The sequence below is a fragment of the Ornithodoros turicata genome, chromosome 6, assembly GCF_037126465.1.
Source record: "Ornithodoros turicata isolate Travis chromosome 6, ASM3712646v1, whole genome shotgun sequence".
Lineage (NCBI taxonomy): Eukaryota > Metazoa > Arthropoda > Arachnida > Ixodida > Argasidae > Ornithodoros > Ornithodoros turicata.
Genome location: NC_088206.1, coordinates 4059872 through 4082193, shown reverse-complemented (window position 1 = coordinate 4082193; position 22322 = coordinate 4059872). Strand labels below are relative to the sequence as shown.

Genomic DNA, 22322 nt, shown 5'->3' with positions numbered 1-22322 from the left:
GAGTACTCGTGGAGGAAGCAGCTCTCTGTTTGCGCGCTGGAGTAGTGGAACGGCGCTGTTGATCGTAACTCCGCTCACAATTGTGGCAATCCTCGCTCCTTCGCGCAAGACGAGGAAATGATGGCGCGGCAATGAAACCGAAACCTGACACGCTGTGCGACGCGTTCCGTTCTGGTGACGTCACAAAAATGGCGAGGACTACGACTATAGACGACTTCAGAAAATCCCAGAGTGCCTAGCGCCGCTTTGAACTGTGGGAGCTTGTGTGTTATTGGAAAGAAGCAGAAGGTCTTCAAAATGTTTCGACTTCTCCTCTGTCGGTGCATTGTCCACGACGTGTCAAGGCCAGCAAAAGCGAAACGTCGAGGGCCTTTCTCCCTTCCCCAATGACAGTAAGCTCCCAGGATGCAAAGCGTGCTCAAGGAGCACTGGGATTTCCTGAGATCGTCTATAAATGTAATGTACGTTTCTGAGCTTTCAGTGGCTGTCTACTAAAAAAAAAAAAAACGTATGTCTGTCTAGTGAAAAAAAGTATGAAACGCGTCAAGTGTTTGCGCGACACTCCAAAATAAGCGAAATTCGAAATTAAAGATGCAATCACGATTGCTGTAACTTCCCGATGTAGAAAAGAGATCGAAACAAAGTGGTCACGTTTCGAACTTAAATACAGGCCCACACACAAGTTCTTATCGTTTCTTGAAAATTCATAACCCTGATTAAATTTATCTTTCATACACTTACGTGGATAACAGAAGTGGATAAAAAAGCCCGGAACATGATTTGAATTGGGTTCTCGAAAACTGAAGTGCCTGAGCCACGCCCATAATTTCTGAGCCACGCCCTTCTTTCGTTTTATTTCTCTCTCTCTCTCTCTTTTCTTCTCAACTCACAACGGAATGTAGGATACGGACACGATAATATAACTTCCATCTTTCCCCCCCCCCCCAAACTCTTCGGGACAAGGTCATACCAAGGTCACGATGTTTGGAATGCCCAGAAGTAATCTCTGGGTCACAAAAACTCCGCTCCCAGAAAAAAAAAAATTCGACTGAATTCAAAACGTCCCCAAGTCAACGTCAGCCTTTCGAACTCTCTGCTTCCCTTTCTCTCCACAAAACACACCCCTGTTTCAGAGCCCCGGAAACGACCAATCACGCAACTACTACGTACGAACACACGAACGTACAAAACAAACGCTCGTGAATGAGCCACACTCGAGTGCGTTTTACGCACGCCACAACTTCAAAACGACAACCGCGCCGCAACAAAATAAATAAAATAAAATAAAAATAAAAGAAACTTCGTCTTCCAAGCCAAGCGGAAAATGAGGCCCATTCTTTGAGAAAGAAGAAGAAAAACAAAAAAAGAAATCTCTGTCGTCAGCGCGGACGGACGCGCAGTACACAACAATGGGCGGAGAAAAAGCCTTAACAGTTTATAGAGAAAAATAAGCGAATACGTAATCAATAACAGACAAAGAGTGTATGCGTCGTGACGGAAGATGTCCCGTTGGAAAATGTCACAGGGAAGCCCGTACCGTGTCGCCAGGTGGCTGTCAAGGTGGGAACTTCGGGCAGGGCTTCACGCTGGGAAGCGACAGCCGTGGATCCGCCTGTGTATATACCTGCAGAGAGAAGGACGGAGTGTCTTTATCAGTCCTCGTTGGATTCACAGCTTATGCTCCTGTACAGTATATATATATACTAGGATATGTTTGTTGCAAACTTATAGCGTGTGTTGCAGAAGTTAGTGCTCGCTACGAGGTTTTATTATTATTATTATTATTATTATTATTTTGAACACTGGAGCCATAAAGGTTGTTAAAGGCAATGGACCTCTACCCGAGAAACGTCAGCATGACGTTGGTAGACAGAGTGAAACCAAAACAAATCGGAAGGGTAGGGCTTGGTTCCACGAGTGTTTCACCTGTTCGCTGCCTCCTATTGAAAGTAAGGTAGGACCGAAGGTCGCGTCCCTGTCAGGGACCACCGCGTAATCCCCTCAAGACCGTCGCTTTCGGGCGCGACCTTATTCGCCCCTAGCTTCGAGCGTAGTTCAACTCTACCAAATTGATGGCGCTGTCGAACACTATGACGCCATTTGTTTACAAACAGGGAGAGGTATATTCGGGAAAAAAAAAATAGGGTCCAACAAAGCGCCACCTATGATAAATAAGGCTTGGTCTCGCTCCTTCGCTACGCCAACATGTGAAGTCGAGATGTTGTCAGATTCAGCCGATGGAACATTTCCATGTTCGCGTCGCCCCTGGCGGCGGAATGTCGAACGTCGTATTTTACCCCTAAATAAACCTGGCGACGCTTTTCGGGCTGGCACGTCGTGTGGGAAAGTAGCAAGAGAAGATTGCAAGAACAATGCGGAAAGAGTGAAAGCGCACTGTAGTGATTACGGGTACAAAACGTCGTCGAGTCACGTAACTTTGAAACCGATTATTTCCACCAAACTAACATGGCAGCCGCCTGCAGGTAGCTGCGCATGCGCATACTTCAAACAGGCTTTCTATGGCTACCAATGGCTTCCCATGCGGCTGATGTCGGCTTGTCTCCGTAGCAACGGCCGCTGAAAGCATCGTTGTGGTTGTCAAGCTCTTATTTCGGGCGTGGCACTTACGTCACATCGACGTGTTCAACCCGATTCATATCGTCAATTCGGGGTAAGTAGATGTCGGATACAATCGTGTCTCATCCGAAAAGAGTCGGACAAGATGTTGTCCTCGTCGCAAGACTTGGCTATCGTATAGGGATTGAACTGTAAGGAAGGTTCACAAATAACAAACTCCCAAGTTATATCTCCATTCTTGTTTCTTTGTGTTACCTAAGCCTAACCAGCTCCAACTCTTATCCCTTGATCGCCGTAAAAAGATCCCAATCTTCACTGCTGACCCAGAGAGATCCTCCTCGAAACGAAAACTGCCAAAAAGGAGTCCCGTTCACCTTTCAAGGCCGCTGAAGCAGAAACCTGCTTTCGCAGAAGTACGCGGCCACGTGACCAAAGCAGACGATCCACCAAATACCTCCTCTCCTCCGCAAACATTAATGAACGAGAAGGAACCGCGATCAGCAAAGTCCAATTATAAGAACAAAAATATCAAAAAGAGCCAGTCGTTTAGCTTAGGGATACGGGTCACGTTCTACAAGCAGGGACTCGAAGTAGCAGGTTTCGGTTTCGGTTTTCTCTTGCTTTTTATTTCCAAGCAGACGATTGCGTCGTAATCGAAGCAGGATTCGACGGTTGAGAAAAGTCGTCTGCGTTCAAAGAGAAGCAAGAAAGGGGAGCAGAACGAAACCGGACCATCCTACAGGGGTGGGTGGAGTCAGAGGAAGTGTGCCAATGTGCCGGGCCCATCATTTCTGCTCAGGTTCGGAAAGAAGGGTTGCACGTGCCGGCGTTCGAAGTGTCATTGGCATCAGTGTGCACGGTTGATAGTGTTGAATGAGATTAGATAGGGGGGTATGAAATGATGCGTGTGGTTTAAGTATAGCTCGTTCAGCCTAACTAACAGTTAGACGGAGTTGCGGTGGGGTTGATTTATTGCGACAAATTTAAGCCTCTGCAACTTTTTTTTTTTTTTTTTTTCAGAGCCTGAATTTGAAACAATATCTTCGCGGAAATATAATGTGGAATGAGCACATATAACAGCACGATAACCATACGTTCGGACTTATGTATGAACGTACATTTATCTGTAATAATGAATGTGTAATATTGTCCCGGATAATGCCTGCATGAAAGTCGATGTAATAAATAGTATTAATATTCTCTTCGCGAATTACTCGTACGACGAGCAACGAAGAAATAACCGAGTAACCTCCACATCTAATAATCCAATCAATTATACTCATCCTGATGACAAACATCACATGAACTGCATTTTGAGGAAGTGAACCGCTCAAAACGAAGGCTCGATGCATCGTTCGAACGCTTCGTGCTGGCTTCCTAAACGCGAACGTACACTGAAACAAATCATGAAAGAAAACGACAGCCTATACGAGTAAATTGCGCATGCGCCGACACGAACTCTCTACACAAGGCTGAATAGGAACTGACGCCCACGTGCTCCTGCAAGAACAAGCATCCCCAAAGTGGTTCTCGTCTTGTCGTCGTCGTCCACGAAGGGACGTTCAAATCACTCGGGCTACATTGTCACGATAGCACGTCGAGCAACACTGCGCTGAATATATATAAGACCATTCAATAATAAGATACAACGCTGGCATACGAGGCCCGCAGCACATGTACGTGCTGAGGAAAGTTGAATTAGAGTTTAGAAGGTCTCGGAGTTATTTTGTGAGCCCAGTCGATTTTTTATTTTTTATTTTTTGTGAGCCCGCAATTGCGGCTCGGTGATGTATAGACGTCAACAGGTGGGGAGAGGACAGCATTAGGTAGAAAAGTATTCCGGATTTTTTTTCATTTTTTTTTCAGTGACAGCATAAAAGTGATACATTAAGGCTGAAAGGCCATCCGGATCATAGCCGAAGCTAGTGCGATCCGTAGAAACATGTCAAACAAATATATGACAGCAGTATACACTGAACCCCAATACTACTACACTAAAAATATAGTCACAAAAATCCTAAACAGTGTTATCTATATTGATTCAAGACCAGTACTGTGAAGTAAGTGCCTATGTAATGCTAATTTAAAGTTCCTAGATGAAATTACAGATAGTGGTAAGGAATTCCACTTAATTACACCTTGATATTGTAAAGTACGCATCCCATGCTCATTCGCTTGTTGTTGTACTAAGAGATGATGCCCTAACACAGAGCGGCTGGTGCGAGTTACAGAGGAAAAATGAAGACCTAGAACTAGCCCTTCAGTAATAATACATTTCCTTATCATCAATACAGTTTGACATTTGATCCTATACACCGGCAGCAAAAGCCTGTAAAAATTCGACGGGTTCTTGAAACGATTGGTAAAACCAAATTTTTTTGGGTGTGCAAAGTCGCAGTCATTTGTTTCGCATTATTTTTTTTCTTTTTTCCTCGCACAGACCAGAATTGTAACCAATACAAGTAAGAAGCTATGAACACGAGATTCCGATACAATGTGCGTCGTAATCACGATTGGGGGTCCCCAGCATTCGCCGAAAGGACGCTCTGCCAATTCCTTGGACGGAGTACACATAGCCGTCTCTTTCGGACATCGGAAGTCGTTGCGCACTGGAAATGAACGTGTGCTCACTTCCGGTACGAAAGGCAGGAAGTCTTTCCGGAGAGCTCCAAGGATGGAAATGCCATAGGTCTGTGCGAGTATTTCGGATTCGATGAAACATCTCATGCACTATCATCAAAACAACCTAACAGAGTTGTTGTTCGGATTTTTCGAGTACCGAAGCGAATAATTCGAATCGAATGTAGAGTTTCGAATTATTTCGGATCGAAGGAATGTCCCTCTCAATTAATGAATGGTAGCTGTCCTTGTATGTCTCGTATAGTCTCATCTATTGCGTTGCTACGCGTCTCTTTCAAACTACGTATATTCGAATAGTTTCGAAAACCGTAAAAGTGTGGCTGATGGTCCGCAAACGTTACGATTCGGTAAATACTCGGTCGGTAAATAAACGGAAGTACTCAGGTTTTTCCTGGGTTTTCCTCAGACGCTTTCAGACATATGTCGGCACAGTTCCCATAGAAGTCGGCCCAGGACGCACATTCCCCCAGGGCGTGAGTCGTGACGTTGCCCACATACGTGAGGCCGACAACGGCAAGCCCTATCACCACCACCACCACCATAGTACTCATCATGGAGCCGGGGCCGAAATTTACTCCCAAGAATTTTTATCACGATTTCGTCCCCGGACGGCCTGCCTCTAAACGACATACACGAATGCAAGGATTGGTTTTGCCTCGGTTCAGGAATTCCCTCAGAATTTTTTCTTTGAAGGAAATAGAAATGGTTGCGAGTTACTTTGACCGTGCGTTCGTTTTTTTCTTTTCTTTTTTTATCCGATACCATTCTCAATACGAGGTACGTACAAAATAATAGCAAAGAAATACAATCGGCGAAATTATTTTCACGGAGTATGAACGTGTGAGATGAACCAGTCTTGAATGCGACTGAAATTAAAGGGCAGCGTCTAGGAGGTGGAAATCGATACTCCGTGCCTGCTATCCCGGATCCCATTCAGATATGAAACTCATTTCACTTATTTTCTGCCCGGGGTACCTTGTTAGACAGACTTTTTCATTTCTGTATCGTCGTTCCATCTACAGTTAAAAAAAAAAAAAGATACGCCAAAGGTATTTTCCAGGAGATAAGGTACGCAGTTTTAAATGAAGATTAATACTAAAAAAGGGACAAAAAGCTCGTGCTAGACGTCTAACAAACAAGCTCACCTTAGCGAATAGGGACAGCCATTTCTGCTGACATGGAGTGTGTGTGCGTGTTTTTTTTTTATGTCTTCTTTCGTCATTTTTTTTGTAGCACAGCCGATTCACTCTGACTATATTACGCGTCGAATTAAATTTCAGCGTCAATATTGTGTATTACTGTTCATGTATTGAAATCGAAAAGCTGTTGGTGGCATCGCGAAAAGTCGCTGGGGGTCGCGACGCGATACCCTATTATTTTTGATAGGTCAGAGGGGTAAGCTTGGGAAGCACTGCCCTGTACAGTCAAACTCCTTTACAACGAAGCTCAGGGGACAGCAAAAAAAAAAAAAAAAACATCGCAGCAAAGGTATTTTCGTTAAAAAGGATGTCCATTATTGGACCTATAGGCTCCAGCGGGACCGCAAAAAAAATTTGCTGTAGTGGTATTTTCGTTAAAAATGTGTTCGCTATAAAGGAGTTTGACTGTATATACGTATTGCACTTCACCCCCACGAGTTGCACGTTTTGTGTCTCGCAAAAAATAAAGCATGGTTCACACTAGTGCATTCTGCTGCTTGCGAATGCGTGCGGGCGCTGGTTACCATGGCAACAGATACGTGCGTGACCTCCCGCAGCAGAACGCAAGGAGTTCGCCCGAGCTCAACTTTTTCCGACGCACGCAGCAGCCCGCAAGCGGAGAACGAATCGCGAGGCCGCCTTCTGAGCGTGCGCAGTATAGGTTTCTCTTTGCGAGACTGTTTTCAACATGGCGGCCACCGGAGTGGAAGGCGCTGGCGGCGCTCATTGGCTTACGGTTTGGTGACGCACGCATTCGAACGCAGGTATGTGAACAGCGGAACGGATTGCTTACAACGCACGCAGGCACCCGCATGCAGCAGGACGCACTATAGTTAGGGCCTGACTTTTTAGGGTTAAACCCGTATCCGCCCGATATTTACCCCCCGAATGAAATCTGTAAAATTCGGGTTTAACCCGAATCTACCCGAAAACATCCGGGTCGCGTGGCACACTCATAAGCGCGCATTAAAATAAAGTTTGATAACATCGCTAAACATTAGTTCCATGTTAAGACAAATTTTTATTAAACAAAAAAAAATCACCCGAATTCCTGACGACAGAATATGCCGTAACGGGATTTAACCCGAATACACCCGAATTTCCAAATGAAAAATATCACCGGATATTTACCCCCCGAATCTGGCCAAAAATAAAACCCGAAAAAGTCAGGCCCTAACTATAGTGTGAATCATGCTTTATTCCTCACTTCTCTCGCGTGCAGTACAATGCGTGATTAACGTGATGAACCATTAGCATTTGCGTGTCATATAGCATGTGGTACCAAACAGGAACAGCATATGCGCCGTGCAAGCGCAGAAACAATTCTTGAAAGTCTCATTTCTTTGCTGATTCTTCATTTCTTCGGACGGCCTTTCCTTCCGTTCGGTATATGGTCAAAGGTTTTTGAGCCACGCATATCCTTATATGCTCCTTTCAATAAATAAATAAATAAATAAATAAATAAAGTGTTCTAATGCAAACCGAACACTGGAAAGCAAGGGAGAACCAACACGGCTGATTCTTTACCTAGAAATATGCAGAGTTCACGATAATTCGCGTTCACGTTAAGAGCATAGCAAAGCTGTCGTCTTTTTAGGCGTTTTATTTTTCTTTTTTTCTCTCTACTGGACCTGGAGTAGCTTGTCCCGCGGTGAACCGGCTCACATCTCCATTTTTTCCCCTATCATCATCATCATCACGTTCACGTTATCGAATACGAGTTCGCCGATGTCACGTTTGCAGTGTTCCTACAGTGCCAGTGCTAACGTTTGTAGTTCGTAACTCTTATGAGTTGCTGCTTAATCACCTTCCGTTTTAATGTTTAACTTGACTGCATGTGTGATGATCCTATAGTTTAGGTTTGATGCGTGTGTTTCTAATTTTGTTTTTAGGTTTCCTTTATGCTTGGCGAGGGTATATACTGTGCGTATCACCAAATAGGCCTTGGCTGTTGCTGGACACTCGAAATAAATAGATAAATACAAATAAATAACCTTATACTCCCTCGACGGAGTAACTCCTAATCGCTGAAAGCGCCCAGCGAACGCATAATTCCTCACGTCAGGACACATTTTGATTTGTGTTAGTCCCACATCGAGGAAAACCCGCCGAATAGGATTTCATCTTGTGCTCGCACGCCGGATTCGATCGAATATAATCTCCGGACTTGTTTCAGACGATTGCTTATAGGAGTAATATCACCGCATGTGATGTACTGTGATCACGATCATCTATACTGTGCCATGTATCGAACCGAGGGTTCCAAAAGCAATCGATGTTAGGCTTCATCGACCCGCGCACGCCGAAAGAAAATATTCTTGTTTTTTTTAGACGGCATTTCATAGAGTTGGTCTCGTCGGTGCTCTCGTGCAATGTCACCATTGTCACCTTCTAATGGAAGACCCTCGAAACAGTGAAGGCCGAAACGCGGTCACCACTTCGGAAATCGAACTGCGCTCACTTTCACGACGGTAATGAAGTTGCAAGTGCTGAATGATGACAGTCAGTTCCTGAGGTGTATTGCCATCAAAATGGAAGGAGTGTATTGGCATCAAAATGGAAACGGAAGGAAGTTACCACATGTTATACGGTTCGATGTTATACGAGTCGATTCTAAGACAGCGAATGCGTTGCTATGTTGCGGGGTGTTGATTTTGAAGAAACGTATACACGGTTTTTCTAGCGTGTAGAACGAGCGTTTCAAGAACGAGAATTGAATTGAATTGAAATTTATTTACCATGAGCTATTATGTACATGGAAGGCGGCAGGGCAAAAAGTTGCTTAAGCAACTTGACAAGGCCCCGACGCCCTAATTTCAGCACCAGCAGCATGTGTTTATACAGACATTGTTCAACAAACTACCAACACTTGAAATAATTAAAGACCCACAAACGTCCTTGTACAATACTAAACCACAATAGAATGGTGCTACTAGCAGGTACTTAAATACCTTTAGTGGCTGACACTAAATGTGAAATAATAAAGAAGAGAATTAACCGTATCAGTGCACTAATGATTGACGAAGAAGGTTCGAAGATAGCTTTTGTTTACCTATTCATTCCGGGGGTTATGTGACTTCATGCAGTTTCCGAAGAAAACTGCGATTGTTTTTCTTTGTTTACTTTTTGCCACAATACGGCGCGCGTAAGCTTGGGGACGTTTGGTTGCGAAGTAACGCGTGTTTTGTGTTCTTTCGAATTGCTAGTGGGTACGGCCAAGTGGCGGGAATTTCGACCCGCAGGAAAAGTCTAGCGAACTGCGAAATGCACTTGTTGGCGCATGAATAACCTAAGTCTTTCAAAGGCATCTACGGATGCTTACCCGCAATGCATACAATGCTATTAAGTAGATACGTGAAAAACAGGTTGCGATCATTAGTTTTCAGAATGGAAGAATAAACCGACCCGATCCCTAGTAAATGGAGAGAATGACGACGAAATAACCCGTTCGTAAATAAATAAATAAAATAGAATAAAACTTGGACTGAACAATGTGAAATGCGGCACATGAAAGGGGCCTGCTTTCAAAGATACTATAACGTACTCAGAAAACGAAACTGTCTCAGTGTTATAATTTCCACGCTTTCGAAATTACCCAAAATAACACGTTCGAAGACAAAATAATCCCCGCGACCGGAAAATACCCCCACCCGCTCTTGGCTCGAAGTCCTATAATGAAGTACCCTTCCTATACAGTGAACCCTCGTTAATATGACCCCCGTTAATCTGACATATACGCGCTTTACGACAATACTCCTGGGGAACAATGCAGTGAAACTTCTGCAAATCCTCCCGTTAATATGACAATTCCGCATTATGACCAAAATTTTCGGGAACGACCATGGTCATAATAACGAGGGTTCACTGTTATACGCAACGTAATCTCATACAACTTCAACGTATCCGAGATTTCCCGTGACATTTCCTCCATTCATGGCGCAAGGAGGAGACCAAGCTCACCCTCTCAATCACAACTTCCGTCTAGCCATCAATTTTAGCTATTTTTACCTCGTTTTTCCCGCCAGACGAGAATAAACATCTTCTTACACTGGCAACAAGGGTGGGCGCGCAACACCTTGACATTCACACCTTCCACGTTAACAATATAAGCTCAGAAAGGACTTGTGGCCACAGTACTTTTCCGCGTTGAGAAGCTGCTTTTCCTGCTAGCAACCTTGAGTCTATCTCTTCCTGCACGCCATGATATACGTGAGGGAAGAAAGCTCAGTGTCGTCCTAGGTAGTGCTCGATAAGTCAATATCCGGCGAAACAGTGGAGTCCATCTCAGGGGATGGGCTATTTATGGCAGAGCTTTGCTTTTCTATTCAGACATTTTCATCGTGCGAGATTGTTTTTTTTTCGTTTTTTTTATTCGTTTGCACCGCGAAGCGACTGTGGCTACGAACGGTATATATATACGGACGTGGATTTGGACATGGAGGTTAGTATATCCGCCCCGGGCCGACTTCAGAGGGGGGGGAGGGGGGGGGGACATCCGTCTGGAAGTTTGCTTGGAAGCTTTTAACTGTAACTAGCTACTATTTCTGTGAATGTAACTGCAAAATGAAACTAGTTACTCGAACAAATGTCGATCCTTTTTTACGTACGTACACATGTCGTGTTTTTCCCTGTGGGAGAGCAAGGTATTGACTTATACAGCTTCTGCTTAAGTGCAATAATAATCGCACTTAAGTAAATGTAAATAAATGTACGTTTTTAACGATTGTATCACCCTCTCATGATCATTTTTATAAAAAGTAACTGTAATGTAACTAAGTTACTTTCTCTCAGTCACTGTAAATGTAACTAGTTACTTGACCAAGAAAGTAACTGTAACTTAGTTACTTAACCAAGAAAGTAACTATAACTGCAATTCAATTACTTTTTTAGAAGTAACTTACCGAAGACTGATGTATAGTACCTCTCACAAAGTGGCTTCTCAGCTTTCGTTTTGCCTTAGGTGTACCTTCGTTGCAGCTTCGAAGTAAATACGCGATATGCAGGTCGTGACACAAGTAGATGAGCACCTCGCTTTCGAGGCAATTTAAATTACCACATTGCGGCCACGCGCTGCCGAAAGAGTTAAAATTGATCATCGTCCGAAAATGAAGTCGCCATTTGTCAAAATGTTAGCAGCTGTTCTGAAATCGCGAAAATCTTCACCGAGATAATGGGAAGCGAAAAATTGTCTGGCACCATTGGGCATTCTGCCAAGCGCGCTTTTAAATGCAGTAACTTCCCGATCCCGATCTTCGGACGTACGCACTCTTTCCGGTGCCATTAACCGCGTTTACGTTTAGACTGATATGTCGACTGAAGGCCCCAGTCGACTTATCGTTATGGTCGACTGGCGACGGTTTACATGACTGTCGAGTCGACTAAAGTGCGCCGCCACAGAGCTCTGACTGAAACGCCACCCTCGTCTTTGAATATACCTCTCCCTGTTTGTAAACAAATGACGTGATGGCGTTCGACAGCGCCACCAATTTGGTAGAGTTGAACTACTCCCGAAGCTATGGGGGGGGGGGGGGGGGCGAACAAGGTCGTGCCCGAAAGCCACGGTCTTGAAGGGATTACGATATGGTCCCTGAAAGGGACGCGACCTTCGGTCCTACTTTTCTTTCAATAGGAGGCAGCGAACAAGTGCCCATTCCATGGAACGGAGCCCTACCCTTCCGATTTGTTTCGGTTTCAGTCCGTCTACCAACGTCATGATGACGTTTCTCTGGTAGAGTTCTATTGCAACCTTGAAATGTAGTTATATTATACACACAAGTTTGTCATCGCGTGAATCCGTTTACTTCTCAAATACTTTTGGAACCTAGAGAGGAGGTAGTTCTCTTATACTGTCTGTGCAAAGTGGACTACCTCCGCAGGTAGTTCTCCTGCTTGATGACAATATACACACACCTTTCGGCACACCTTTCTTTTCACAATCGGCTATTCTTTTTTCTTCCTCCGTCTCTGGCCGTCGTCCACCTATTCTATTCTGAGGTGAGTGAGGACGAGGCATCCAGCAGTGGCGTATACGGGAAGTGGCTGAATAAGTCGACTGACGCAGATTACATGGCGGAGTTCAGTCGACATTTGTCGTCTGAACTATATACCCAAGACTCATCTTTACCGTGTCGACTTCTCTTTTAAGTCGATGTAGACCAGCTTACACGCAGAGCGACTTACTCAGTCGACTCGCAGCTTCATCCTTCTCTCAACACACAACCGTTACGGACGGACGGACCAACTATCGATGTTGGTAGGCCCTATAAATCCGTCGCTTCGAGATAATAATAAAACGACAATAAATGGGGTAAATATCTCCCAAAAAGAAAGTGAAGAAAAGACACCTCACAACACTGTCGTGTATTTCCACGTATTTTTCAGCATCGCTTCCGAACACCCTCAAAATGCTGAGTTCGAGACAGCCCAACACACACTGATTTACAAATAAAAAAATAAAAAATGTATTCCTGAGACAGAGAAGTAACTGAGTTGCAGTTATAGTTACTTTCTTGGTTAAGTAACTAAGTTACAGTTATAGTTACTTTCTTGGTCAAGTAACTAGTTACAGTTACAGTGACTGAGAGAAAGTAACTTAGTTACATTAGTTACTTTTTTTATAAAAATGACCATGAGAGGGTGATATACAATCGTTAAAAACGTACATTTATTTACATTTACTTAAGTGCGATTAAAGTATTATTGCACTTAACCAGAAGCTGTATAAGTCAATATCTTGCTCTCCCACAGGGAAAAACGCGACATGTGTACGTACGTAAAAAAAGGATCGACATTTGTTCGAGTAACTAGTTACATTTTGCAGTTACATTCGCAAAAAATAGTAGCTAGTTACAGTTAAAAGCTACTTTTCTGGAAATGAAACTAGTTAACCCCAAAAGTAACTAGTTACAGTTACAAGTTAAAAGTAACTTAGTTACTTACTACCCAAGACTGCCCGAGGCGCCCGGTTGATACCGCGGCGCAGGCGGAGATTGACAGAACGGGGACGCGGAAGTCGCTTCACCGTGTACGGCGATCGATGAGAGCTAGAGCGCCCCAGCGATCGAAGTTGCTTCCCTGCCATACAGCGGGGGCCCGGGGCCTATAATGTCAACCGCATTGCATCCACCGTTCACCAAGAAGACGCGCGCCGTACATATGTCACCATACGGACAGACATCCTGTCAAGGTCCCGGGGATCGTTATATGTGTGTGTGTGGAATGGGACGGTGATAGCGATTACGATGGAATAGTGGTGGAATGCGTTTTTTGTTGGGCACACGCAGGGATTTAGGCCCGCGTAGACTTTTGTGTTTTAAGCTACAAAAAAGGCCTCTTTTTACCCCCACCCCGCCACCCCCTGAACCGCATCGTCGTCACTCTGGGTGGGTGAATGCAAAAAAAAAAAAAAAAAAAAAAACACAGAAAAGATACAAAAATCTTCGTTTTATTTATTTATTTATTTATTTTTGTGCTTTCGCTTTTCTGCTCTTTCGCTGAGCTTGACACGTCGTGGACAATGGACGAGTAGGGAAGATATCGAAACAGTTTGGAGGCCACCCGTTTCTTTCGTATTAGTAAACTCCCACAGTTCAAAGCGACGCTAAGCACTCTGGGATTTTCTGAACTCGTCTATTCAACAACATACGGGCACTGTAGTGCAGAATAGAGTCGCTAGATTCTAGACTCTAGTACAGAACGCTCTGCGATGCGCATTCAGCACAGCCGCTCGGCACCTCGTGTTCATCTCAAAGGTGCCATTTTAAAATTTCCACCCGCTATTGCCCGATTTTACTCTAGTTTAAAACCCGCCGCGAAATAAAATCCGATTTTGCCCCCCAAAAAACACACGTAAAACCGGAAGCAAAAAGGTCTACGCAAGCTCCTTCCCCATCGTCGACGAATCGGCGTCTCGTGTAGGAATGACGTCACAAAACGCCGCAGTAGCGTTATAATAGTAGCGTGCAACGAGCGCGGGATGTAGCGAGAAGCGGCGCGCTTGCATGACACCGCGTGCGTGCGGGTTTCAACCTGTCACTGTATTTGAATCGGTCCCGGCACACGACCAACTGACCCACCTATTTATTAGAAGAGGAAAGTATCGCGTTGCGACATCACCTCAATAACGCCACCCAACATGACCCAACTTTCTAAACGCCCGGAGGAAACTAAAAAAGAGCAAACGTACTGAATGCGTGAGAAGAGAGTGTTTACGGCTGCGCGGTAGAATACGGGAGTGACGCTGCTGGATGGATTCTCCAGTTTCTCGCCGTCCAAGGTCCGTTACGCAAGGCAGAAGCTTCAAGGAGCGTCTCCCATCAAGGACGCTCCTATACGCTCCTTATTATTCCGAGCCCGCCAAAAGAAGTTGGTTGGCCGAACGCGATTTTGGCAGACCAATCTCTCTTTCTCTCGGAGATCATCCTCCGGTCTGGGGAGACGGCCATGACACTTGTGTCATGCCTGGACTCGTTAAAACCGAGTTGACGGGTACACACATATACTGTAAACGTATTTTTATTCGCGATGTATTAATTTTCGCGAATCGCATTTGGGAAGTTGTTCGCGAGTATTTAATTTCGCGATTCCTGGTCTGTTTCCTTCCGCGGGATCAGTGTCGAGCTGTGTTCGCGAGTACAATTTTTCGCGATTTTTTAGCGGTCGCGAAATTCGCGAAAATTAATACACCGCGAATAAAAATACGTTTACAGTATACGGTAAACCCGCGTCATATAGCGAAGTCCACGGGAGCGGAAAAAATGTTCGACGTGAGCTGCAATTCGATAAAAAAAAGTGCCGCATAAAAGAAGTAAACAAACCCCTCGGTGGTGAGCATCTTGGGACAGTCTTTGAGCTATACAGTCAAACTCCTTTACAACGAAACTCAGGGGACAGCAAAAAAAATTCGCAGTAAAGGTATTTTCGTTAAAAAGGATGTCTATTATTGGACCTATATAGGCTCCAGCGGGACCGCAAAAAAAAAATTGCTGTAGTGGTATTTTCGTTAAAAAGGTGTTCGCTATAAAGGAGTTTGACTGTATAGAAAAGAGAGAGAGGGGGGATACGTTTATTAAGAAAAAAGAAAAGGTAAAGGTCAGCCAGACGGAGGTCGGCTTGCTATTCCTAAAAAAATGGAGGGCAGGGTGAGGCCAGTAGCTTATCCAGAATCTCAAGCATAGGGGAAGTTGCAAAAAATTGGGCGTGGGGGGGGGGGGGGGGTCAAAATCACAGTTACGTCATAACAGCTTCACGTATCATTACCGGCTTGTGTCTAAAGCTAACGTAGCAACGGCAATAGCACAGGTAAAAAAAAAAAAATAATATCGGGGTGTCGCGCCAAACATTGTGGGGGGGGGGGGGGGGGTAAGGCTTGGGTCGCCCTTGGCTGTCTTGGGTGCACTCGGCTGGCTGAGCACTCCCCAACATGTACGAATTCGTTAGGACATCATTCGTATATCTAGCTAGGATATTCGGTGTTGTTGGGGCTTGGAATACTACTTGAACGTCTTCGCAACGTATGTATATTTCGCGCCGAACAGAGTGGGACTTGGAATCGGGAGATAGTTCGGAAGTTACTGTAGATATTTTTATATGCTTATTTATATATATTATATATATAGACTACAAGTAATGAAGAGACTTGGGAGGCCGTATAAGGGTTAAAAACACTTGCTACCTTTATTACATTAATAATTAAGGGGGCGCTAGGAATAGATTTACAGTTAGGGGTCGACGTTTCGGCAGTCAGCGCTGCCTTCAACAGAAGTAACTCTAACTCTAACTCAGAACTCTCTTAGTTCTGTTGAAGGCAGCGCTGACTGCCGAAACGTCGACCCCTAACTGTAAATCTATTCCTAGCGCCCCCTTAATTATTAACGTAATAAAAGTAGCAAGTGTTTTTAACCCTTATACGGCCTCCCAAGTCTCTTCATTACTTGTAGTCTATTTGTTTTCGCGTCCATCTGTACTCAGTTATACATTCATATTATATATATATATATATATATATAATTATTTATATTCTATTGTCCCAAGACACGGAGGGCCCGAGGAGGATTTTGGAAAGATACTTTTCTTCTTCTTTTCTCTGCCAGAACTTTCGAGAACTGGAGTGTCCAGCGCCCCTTTTAATAAGCGCAACACCCCATATTTTACTCGTACCAGATTAGATTATATAGTAAGCCTAAAATGTCAGGAGCAGCTGTTGGAAGGAAACATTGAAGGACGTTACTAAACTACAATACACACGAATACAATGTGAAGGTGATAAAGCCTGAGACGCCAGATCCGTGTGGCAAATACATTGTTTCACATTTCACGCAAACTAGCTGAAACCTTCTCCACACGTAGTTCTCTCGATGAGAATTGACAATGCTCAGGTCATTGCCCTTCGCAGTACGTACTTGCTTCTCGATAATAGAGAAAGCTACACGATAGTTTCGGCAATACACATTATAATACTCCGACTCGACAATACTCCACTCGATAGCGTGCATGTTTTTTCCTGTCGATTTTTTGTCGTAAACAAAAATATTCGTTGGGAATGTTGTATAGAAAGGGCACACTCGTAATAAGGTGGTATACCTATATAAAAGTTAATCCCATATACTCTTGATTAATATTATTACTTGGTTTTATAATACTTTTCTTTGGAAAATGTAAACTTTTAAATACAATCCACGATACTACTTCCTGCTAGTACAAAACTTAATTCGAGATACTCCCACTTTGTATTGTTACTGAAGTGTATATTGATTTTTATTGCGAAGGTTAAACTTTTAATACAACCTTCTTCCTGTGATCATTCGCAAATGTGACTGACTATACTCTCCGAGTCAGTTATTCGGACAATTGTATTTATCCAACTACTCCATCATAGAACATAGCGCTAATGCTCAGTCAGTTGACGTCACAGAGCTGACAGAAGTCAGTCACGTGCGCGTATGCACAAAATAAATAAATAAATACAATACAATAAAAATAATTTCCTGCCTTCTGGAACCTGCTTGCACAGCAGAAACATCAAAGAAACATCCTCTCGTGATCTAAAAGAAATAAAAATAATAATAATCAAAGAAAAAGGTGAAACAAAATGTGCCCTGCATAGCACATTTTCCTGCAGCAGATGTAGATTTTTTATTTTTATTTTTATTATTTTTTTTTTTTGCGACAGTTTTTGTCGCCTGCTTTGTTACCTGAGCGTGCGATTATAAAAACCAGAAAACCGTTCGCGTTCAGGCTAGGCCTAATGCCGCCTACGATCCCCAGATCCCCAGCTGTGACGTCGCAAATAATAAAAACGTGATACGAGCAGGCTTTTTGTTGCTGGTTTACGGGAAAATAAGCTCCGGTACGCCTGCTTCGAAAAAGGTGGTGGGGCTGTTATTTCGTAGTCGTTTCATTCTCTTTCTTAGAAAAGGAAAGCTCATCGCGGTGGACTCCGGAAGACGTCAAAGACATCACAGACGTAAACCCTTCTGCTAGGTTATTTTAAACTGCTGAAACATGCGTCGGCTACACAACGTACACTCATAACCGGAAGTGACGTACCGTAGAAAAATATAAATTAAAATGAAGAAGTGAACCGAAAGGCGCTGCTTCTGACAGATCCCGTGTACACACACACGTGTGTTCTGTCAACATATTGAGACGCCATCTTATCTCGTGAGTCCTCGTCTTACGCGAGAGGGGATGAAGCGGCAGCTTTTTCGTGTCGTCTGCGATGAAAGAGTGAAATGGAGGGACAGAGAGAGAGACGGAAAAGGCAAACAAGGAAATGTCTGCGAGTTTTGTTGAGTTGAATCAGCTACATCAAGTGTGAGTATTGATGATCTGTCGTCTGCGCATAAGTGTCCGCATAAATGTTTGCAGACGACGATGCATGTTTCTGTTCGCGCTAACACTTCCATACAGGTTTCCGCTTTTAAATGAAACGGGGTTTTTAGATCGCGAAATAAGAGAACATCGCGCCACACTTTGCTTCGCTATAACCAAATGGCCAGACGCAGTGGCGTAGCCAGAGGGGGGCGGCACCCCCCCCCCCCCTCCAGTGGTTTACCCAGAATTTCGTCCTTGGGGGTGTGTTGGGCTCCGCAAGGGCTTACGAAGGGATTTACGTGCTTTTGACGAAATATTGTGCAATCTCACAAAATTTTAGGGGGGTTTCCTCCAGATTTTGGGGGGTTGTTAGGGGGGTGTAGGGGGGGTCTGGATAAATCACTGCCCCCCTCCCCCGTAATCGTACCTTTGGGAGAGCATTTGGGAGAGCATTTGGGAGAGGGAAACAAGGGTGAAATCCTTAAATCCCGAATTATTTTTCTGCCTACTCCACTGATGTAGCCAAGAGAGTTTGTAAGACTTGGCCTATAAATTATCGTTAAATTGCATCCATGTGAACTTGCATTCCAAGTTTCACAGCAAATGAGGTCATAGACCAGGGGCGTAGCCAGGGGGTGGTACGGAGGGTTCAAACCCTCCACCGGAAATCGTACCTTCGGTAGTGCATTTGGGGTAGGGAAACAAGGGCGGAATCCTCCTTTCCCCATTTAAAGTCCCCCCCCCCCCCCCAAGAAAAAAAAAAAGAAACACTTTGCCATAGAAAACGGGCACCGCCGAATACCGAAACTCATCCGGTTCTGACATCCTGATCGCTTACACGACGGCCGTAGCTATGGAAACAAGCCATTGGTAGCCACAGTAAAGCCTGTTTTGAAATTGCCTGCCAATGAGACGGAGGGCAAGGTTACGTGCTAACCAATCGGAAGGGCCGATTGGTACCGCACCTGGGTCCGGCACCTCTGACGCCACGGGGCGGACACGGAAGTGTTGTTCAAGGGCTTCTATCTCGTCAACTACGACACATAGCAACATAATCACTTCCCCCCTCAATATTCTGGCGTGCAGCGCATGCGCGCATGGTGAAATTTTCCAAAATGTGTCGCAAATTCTTCAGGACACAACCACCAGCACGTAAATTTGCGCGCAGCTTGTGATGCGCCTGCAATACTTCTCCTCGGGAACAAAATGTGAGAAAGAAAAAAAAAAGAAAAGAAAGTGACCTCACGGGCGCCGCTCGCGCCATCTAACGGCAGCATCGGCGTTCTCGTGCGGGAGACGACACGGTGTGGTCTTCCTCCATGTAGCCCCAAACGAGGAAGTCCCACGACAACATGACTCCGTCTTTTTTTCTGTCTCTTTTTTTGTTTTTCCGCGCTAGAAAAAAAAGTGAATGGTTAGTGCGTGCGTTCCTTCTTTTTATTATTGTCCTGCGGGACGGAGGCGGAGTCATTGGAAATCGATTCCCTGGGGCCAGGGTCGCTACTCCGGCCCGTATGCGGACACGCAGTTAGGGCTCGACCGAATAACGGTTCGTATTACGAATTCCGAGCCTGCGTCTTTTGCGAATATGCTCTTTTTTAACGCTGCCTCTTTATTTAGCCCGTGCCTTTGACATTTCGTCTTACGGATTAAAAATGAGGCATAAAAAAAAAGTATTTTTGCCGCGAGCGCCGTAACGAAATCAGCCGATGAAATTACGCGTGTGTTTTTGCGATTTTAAGTCGTAAATTCTCCTCCAGCGCAAATGTAGCATAACAGAACGTAGCTTTTTTTTCTTTTTGTTGGTTTGTTTCTGTTTTTCTCTTCACTTCTTTTCGTCATTTGTAGTTCTTGTCTAGGAACGACAGTTTGACATGGGCTGCCCAGGGGGCGCCCTCGCTCACTGCCGTCAGTGCCACCTGTGGTGGCGAGGATAAGTTATTCCCAGCATTTATTTCAATTACTTCGCAGTTTCCTTCAGTTATTTCATTAGGCATTGTACATATTCACTGAGGCAGGCCGAACACGAGACATAATTCAAGCAACAACGCGTGAAGTCGCCAAAATCGTCGTCTATATATGCTTGCAGAATATACTGGAAAACTATTCCTCCGCCCGCCACCAGGGAAGAAGGCCGGCACCTATGTCGCCGTGCCAAACTCTAGCCGAACGTCCTTATAGAATACACATTTTGTCTAGCGAATTCACGCGCTAGGACCAACTGGCTCATCGAGACCATGAAGTTGTGCAAAATGAAAGAAGACATAAAACGAAAGCTTCTCTCTCTCTCCTTCCCTCCCTAAGATCGTTCTGGTGCAGCGCAATATATCTAATAACGTGAGCTGTGAACAACTACGCTGCACACAACAGCTGCCTATAGTGTGACATTTAATCTAGCCGATGTAATTTGGAAGAATAAATTGGTATTGTATCGGTACTATCTACCTTGCAGCGTACCGATGTTATGCGTTTCTTGAAGCGAAGTTAGCAAATTAAAGTGCGGCCACTGTACTCCATCACTGCTTTCGCGAAAGAAACTGTCACTGAAATCGCGACGGCCATCCATTACAGGCGTGCCGTCCATTTAGGCGACTCCATGCGAGCGAAGGGGTGGAAGACAAAGGGGATTAGCGCGCGCCCTGGGCCGACTTCAGGGGGAAGTGTGCACACACTGGTTTGGAATTCGACGACGATATATTTGGGACAAAAACTTGCGAATTGAATTAATTTCGTACGCAAAATGAGTACCGTGAATCGATGGTGATGCTGGCGCAAGGTTTGCTGAGCGCTCTGGGTTGCCGGTGGGGAAATAAACCCTCCTATTATATAATAAAACCCTCTCGGGCGTTGCCTTCGTTTGGGTTCGCCGCACGATCCGTTTATCTATTGTATAACTCCCTCATAGATAGTAGAGAGTTTTAGTGCATCGTACGGTATCGCCTTTGCGTTACGTAAGCAGTATAGCGTTGGTTTGTTCTGCGCACGCGCAAACAATAGAAAGAGCTTCGCGCATTGCGCAGAACCACTACGCTATACCTTACGTACGCAAAGACGATAGCGTACGGTTCACTGAAACTCTCTATAGTTTTAGTATTGCGTATACGCGAGGAAATAGCGTGTCCACTGTGCGCGCGCACACGCTAAACGCAAAGGCATGTCCGGCGCACGCGAACTGTGCACTGGCTATTTCCTTGCGTACGCGGGGCCAATCGATTGCGTATATAGCTACAACTGGACCAGCGGCAGCCAGAGGTCGCGCTGAAAACTGGGGAGGTGGTGGGTTCGAATCCTACCACCGGCTGTGCTGTCTCAGGTTTTCCCTGGGTTTTCCGAAGACTTTTCAGACGGATGTCGGCACATCCCCCCCTGAAGTCGGCCCAGGACGCAAACTAACCCCCCCTGTCCCCCACTCCTTCCTGATGTACGTGCTCTCTCCATCTGTCCACATCTGTATGCCGCTCATAGCCACAGTTGCTTCGCGGCGTTAACAAGAAAGAAAAAAAAGAAAGAAAAAACCTGCAACGGAAACCCCCCACAAAACCGAAACCACTGTAAGGTCGGTTTCACACTAACGTTCTTCTCGTCCGTTTATTAGTGAGTTTTAGTATACCGTTGATAAAGTTATCGTCTCTATCGGAACCAATCGCAGTGGTGCGTGACTCAGAATCTTGTCCACTGATTGGTTCCGGTTGATACGGTTCGACGCTATCCACGTTATCAACGGTCTGCTAAAAACTCTCTATTCACGGAACCAAAGCGGACCCTTTGGAACCTACGGAGCTCGATTGCCCTTATACGTTCTACTTTTGAAGCAAACCGACGATAAAAAACGTTAAAAAACGAAATGGGCCTAAATGGTAAACACTGGCCTTATGCGACAGCGAACACTTGTCAAAGGAGCTGTCAAACCGTCCCCGTCCCCAAACCCCCCTCTCTCTCTGATACACACCCTCACCGCCCACGAGTCGAGGCGCCGACTCCTATCACCCGACCACACTGATAAGGAACAGAAAATGGCCGAGAAGAAAACGACAGAAGCGCATCTGACGATGAGCATGTGCGATAAGAAAGGATGACCATTATCAGAGGCTC

At 44.9% G+C, this 22322-nt stretch overlaps 1 protein-coding gene across 1 annotated transcript in view; it reads right to left on the bottom strand.

Annotated features, from left to right (window-relative positions):
• Positions 1 to 10470, bottom strand: part of LOC135397478 (uncharacterized) — an 82252-nt gene extending 71782 nt beyond the window's left edge. Inside the window, exons 1-2 of the mRNA XM_064629082.1 lie at positions 10425 to 10470; positions 1538 to 1624 (exon numbers count right to left, since the gene is read on the bottom strand). Coding sequence (XP_064485152.1) covers positions 1538 to 1624; positions 10425 to 10455 — 118 coding nt within the window. The 5' untranslated portion in view covers positions 10456 to 10470. The remainder of the gene's footprint in view (positions 1 to 1537; positions 1625 to 10424) is intronic.
• Positions 10471 to 22322: the final 11852 nt, after the last annotated feature.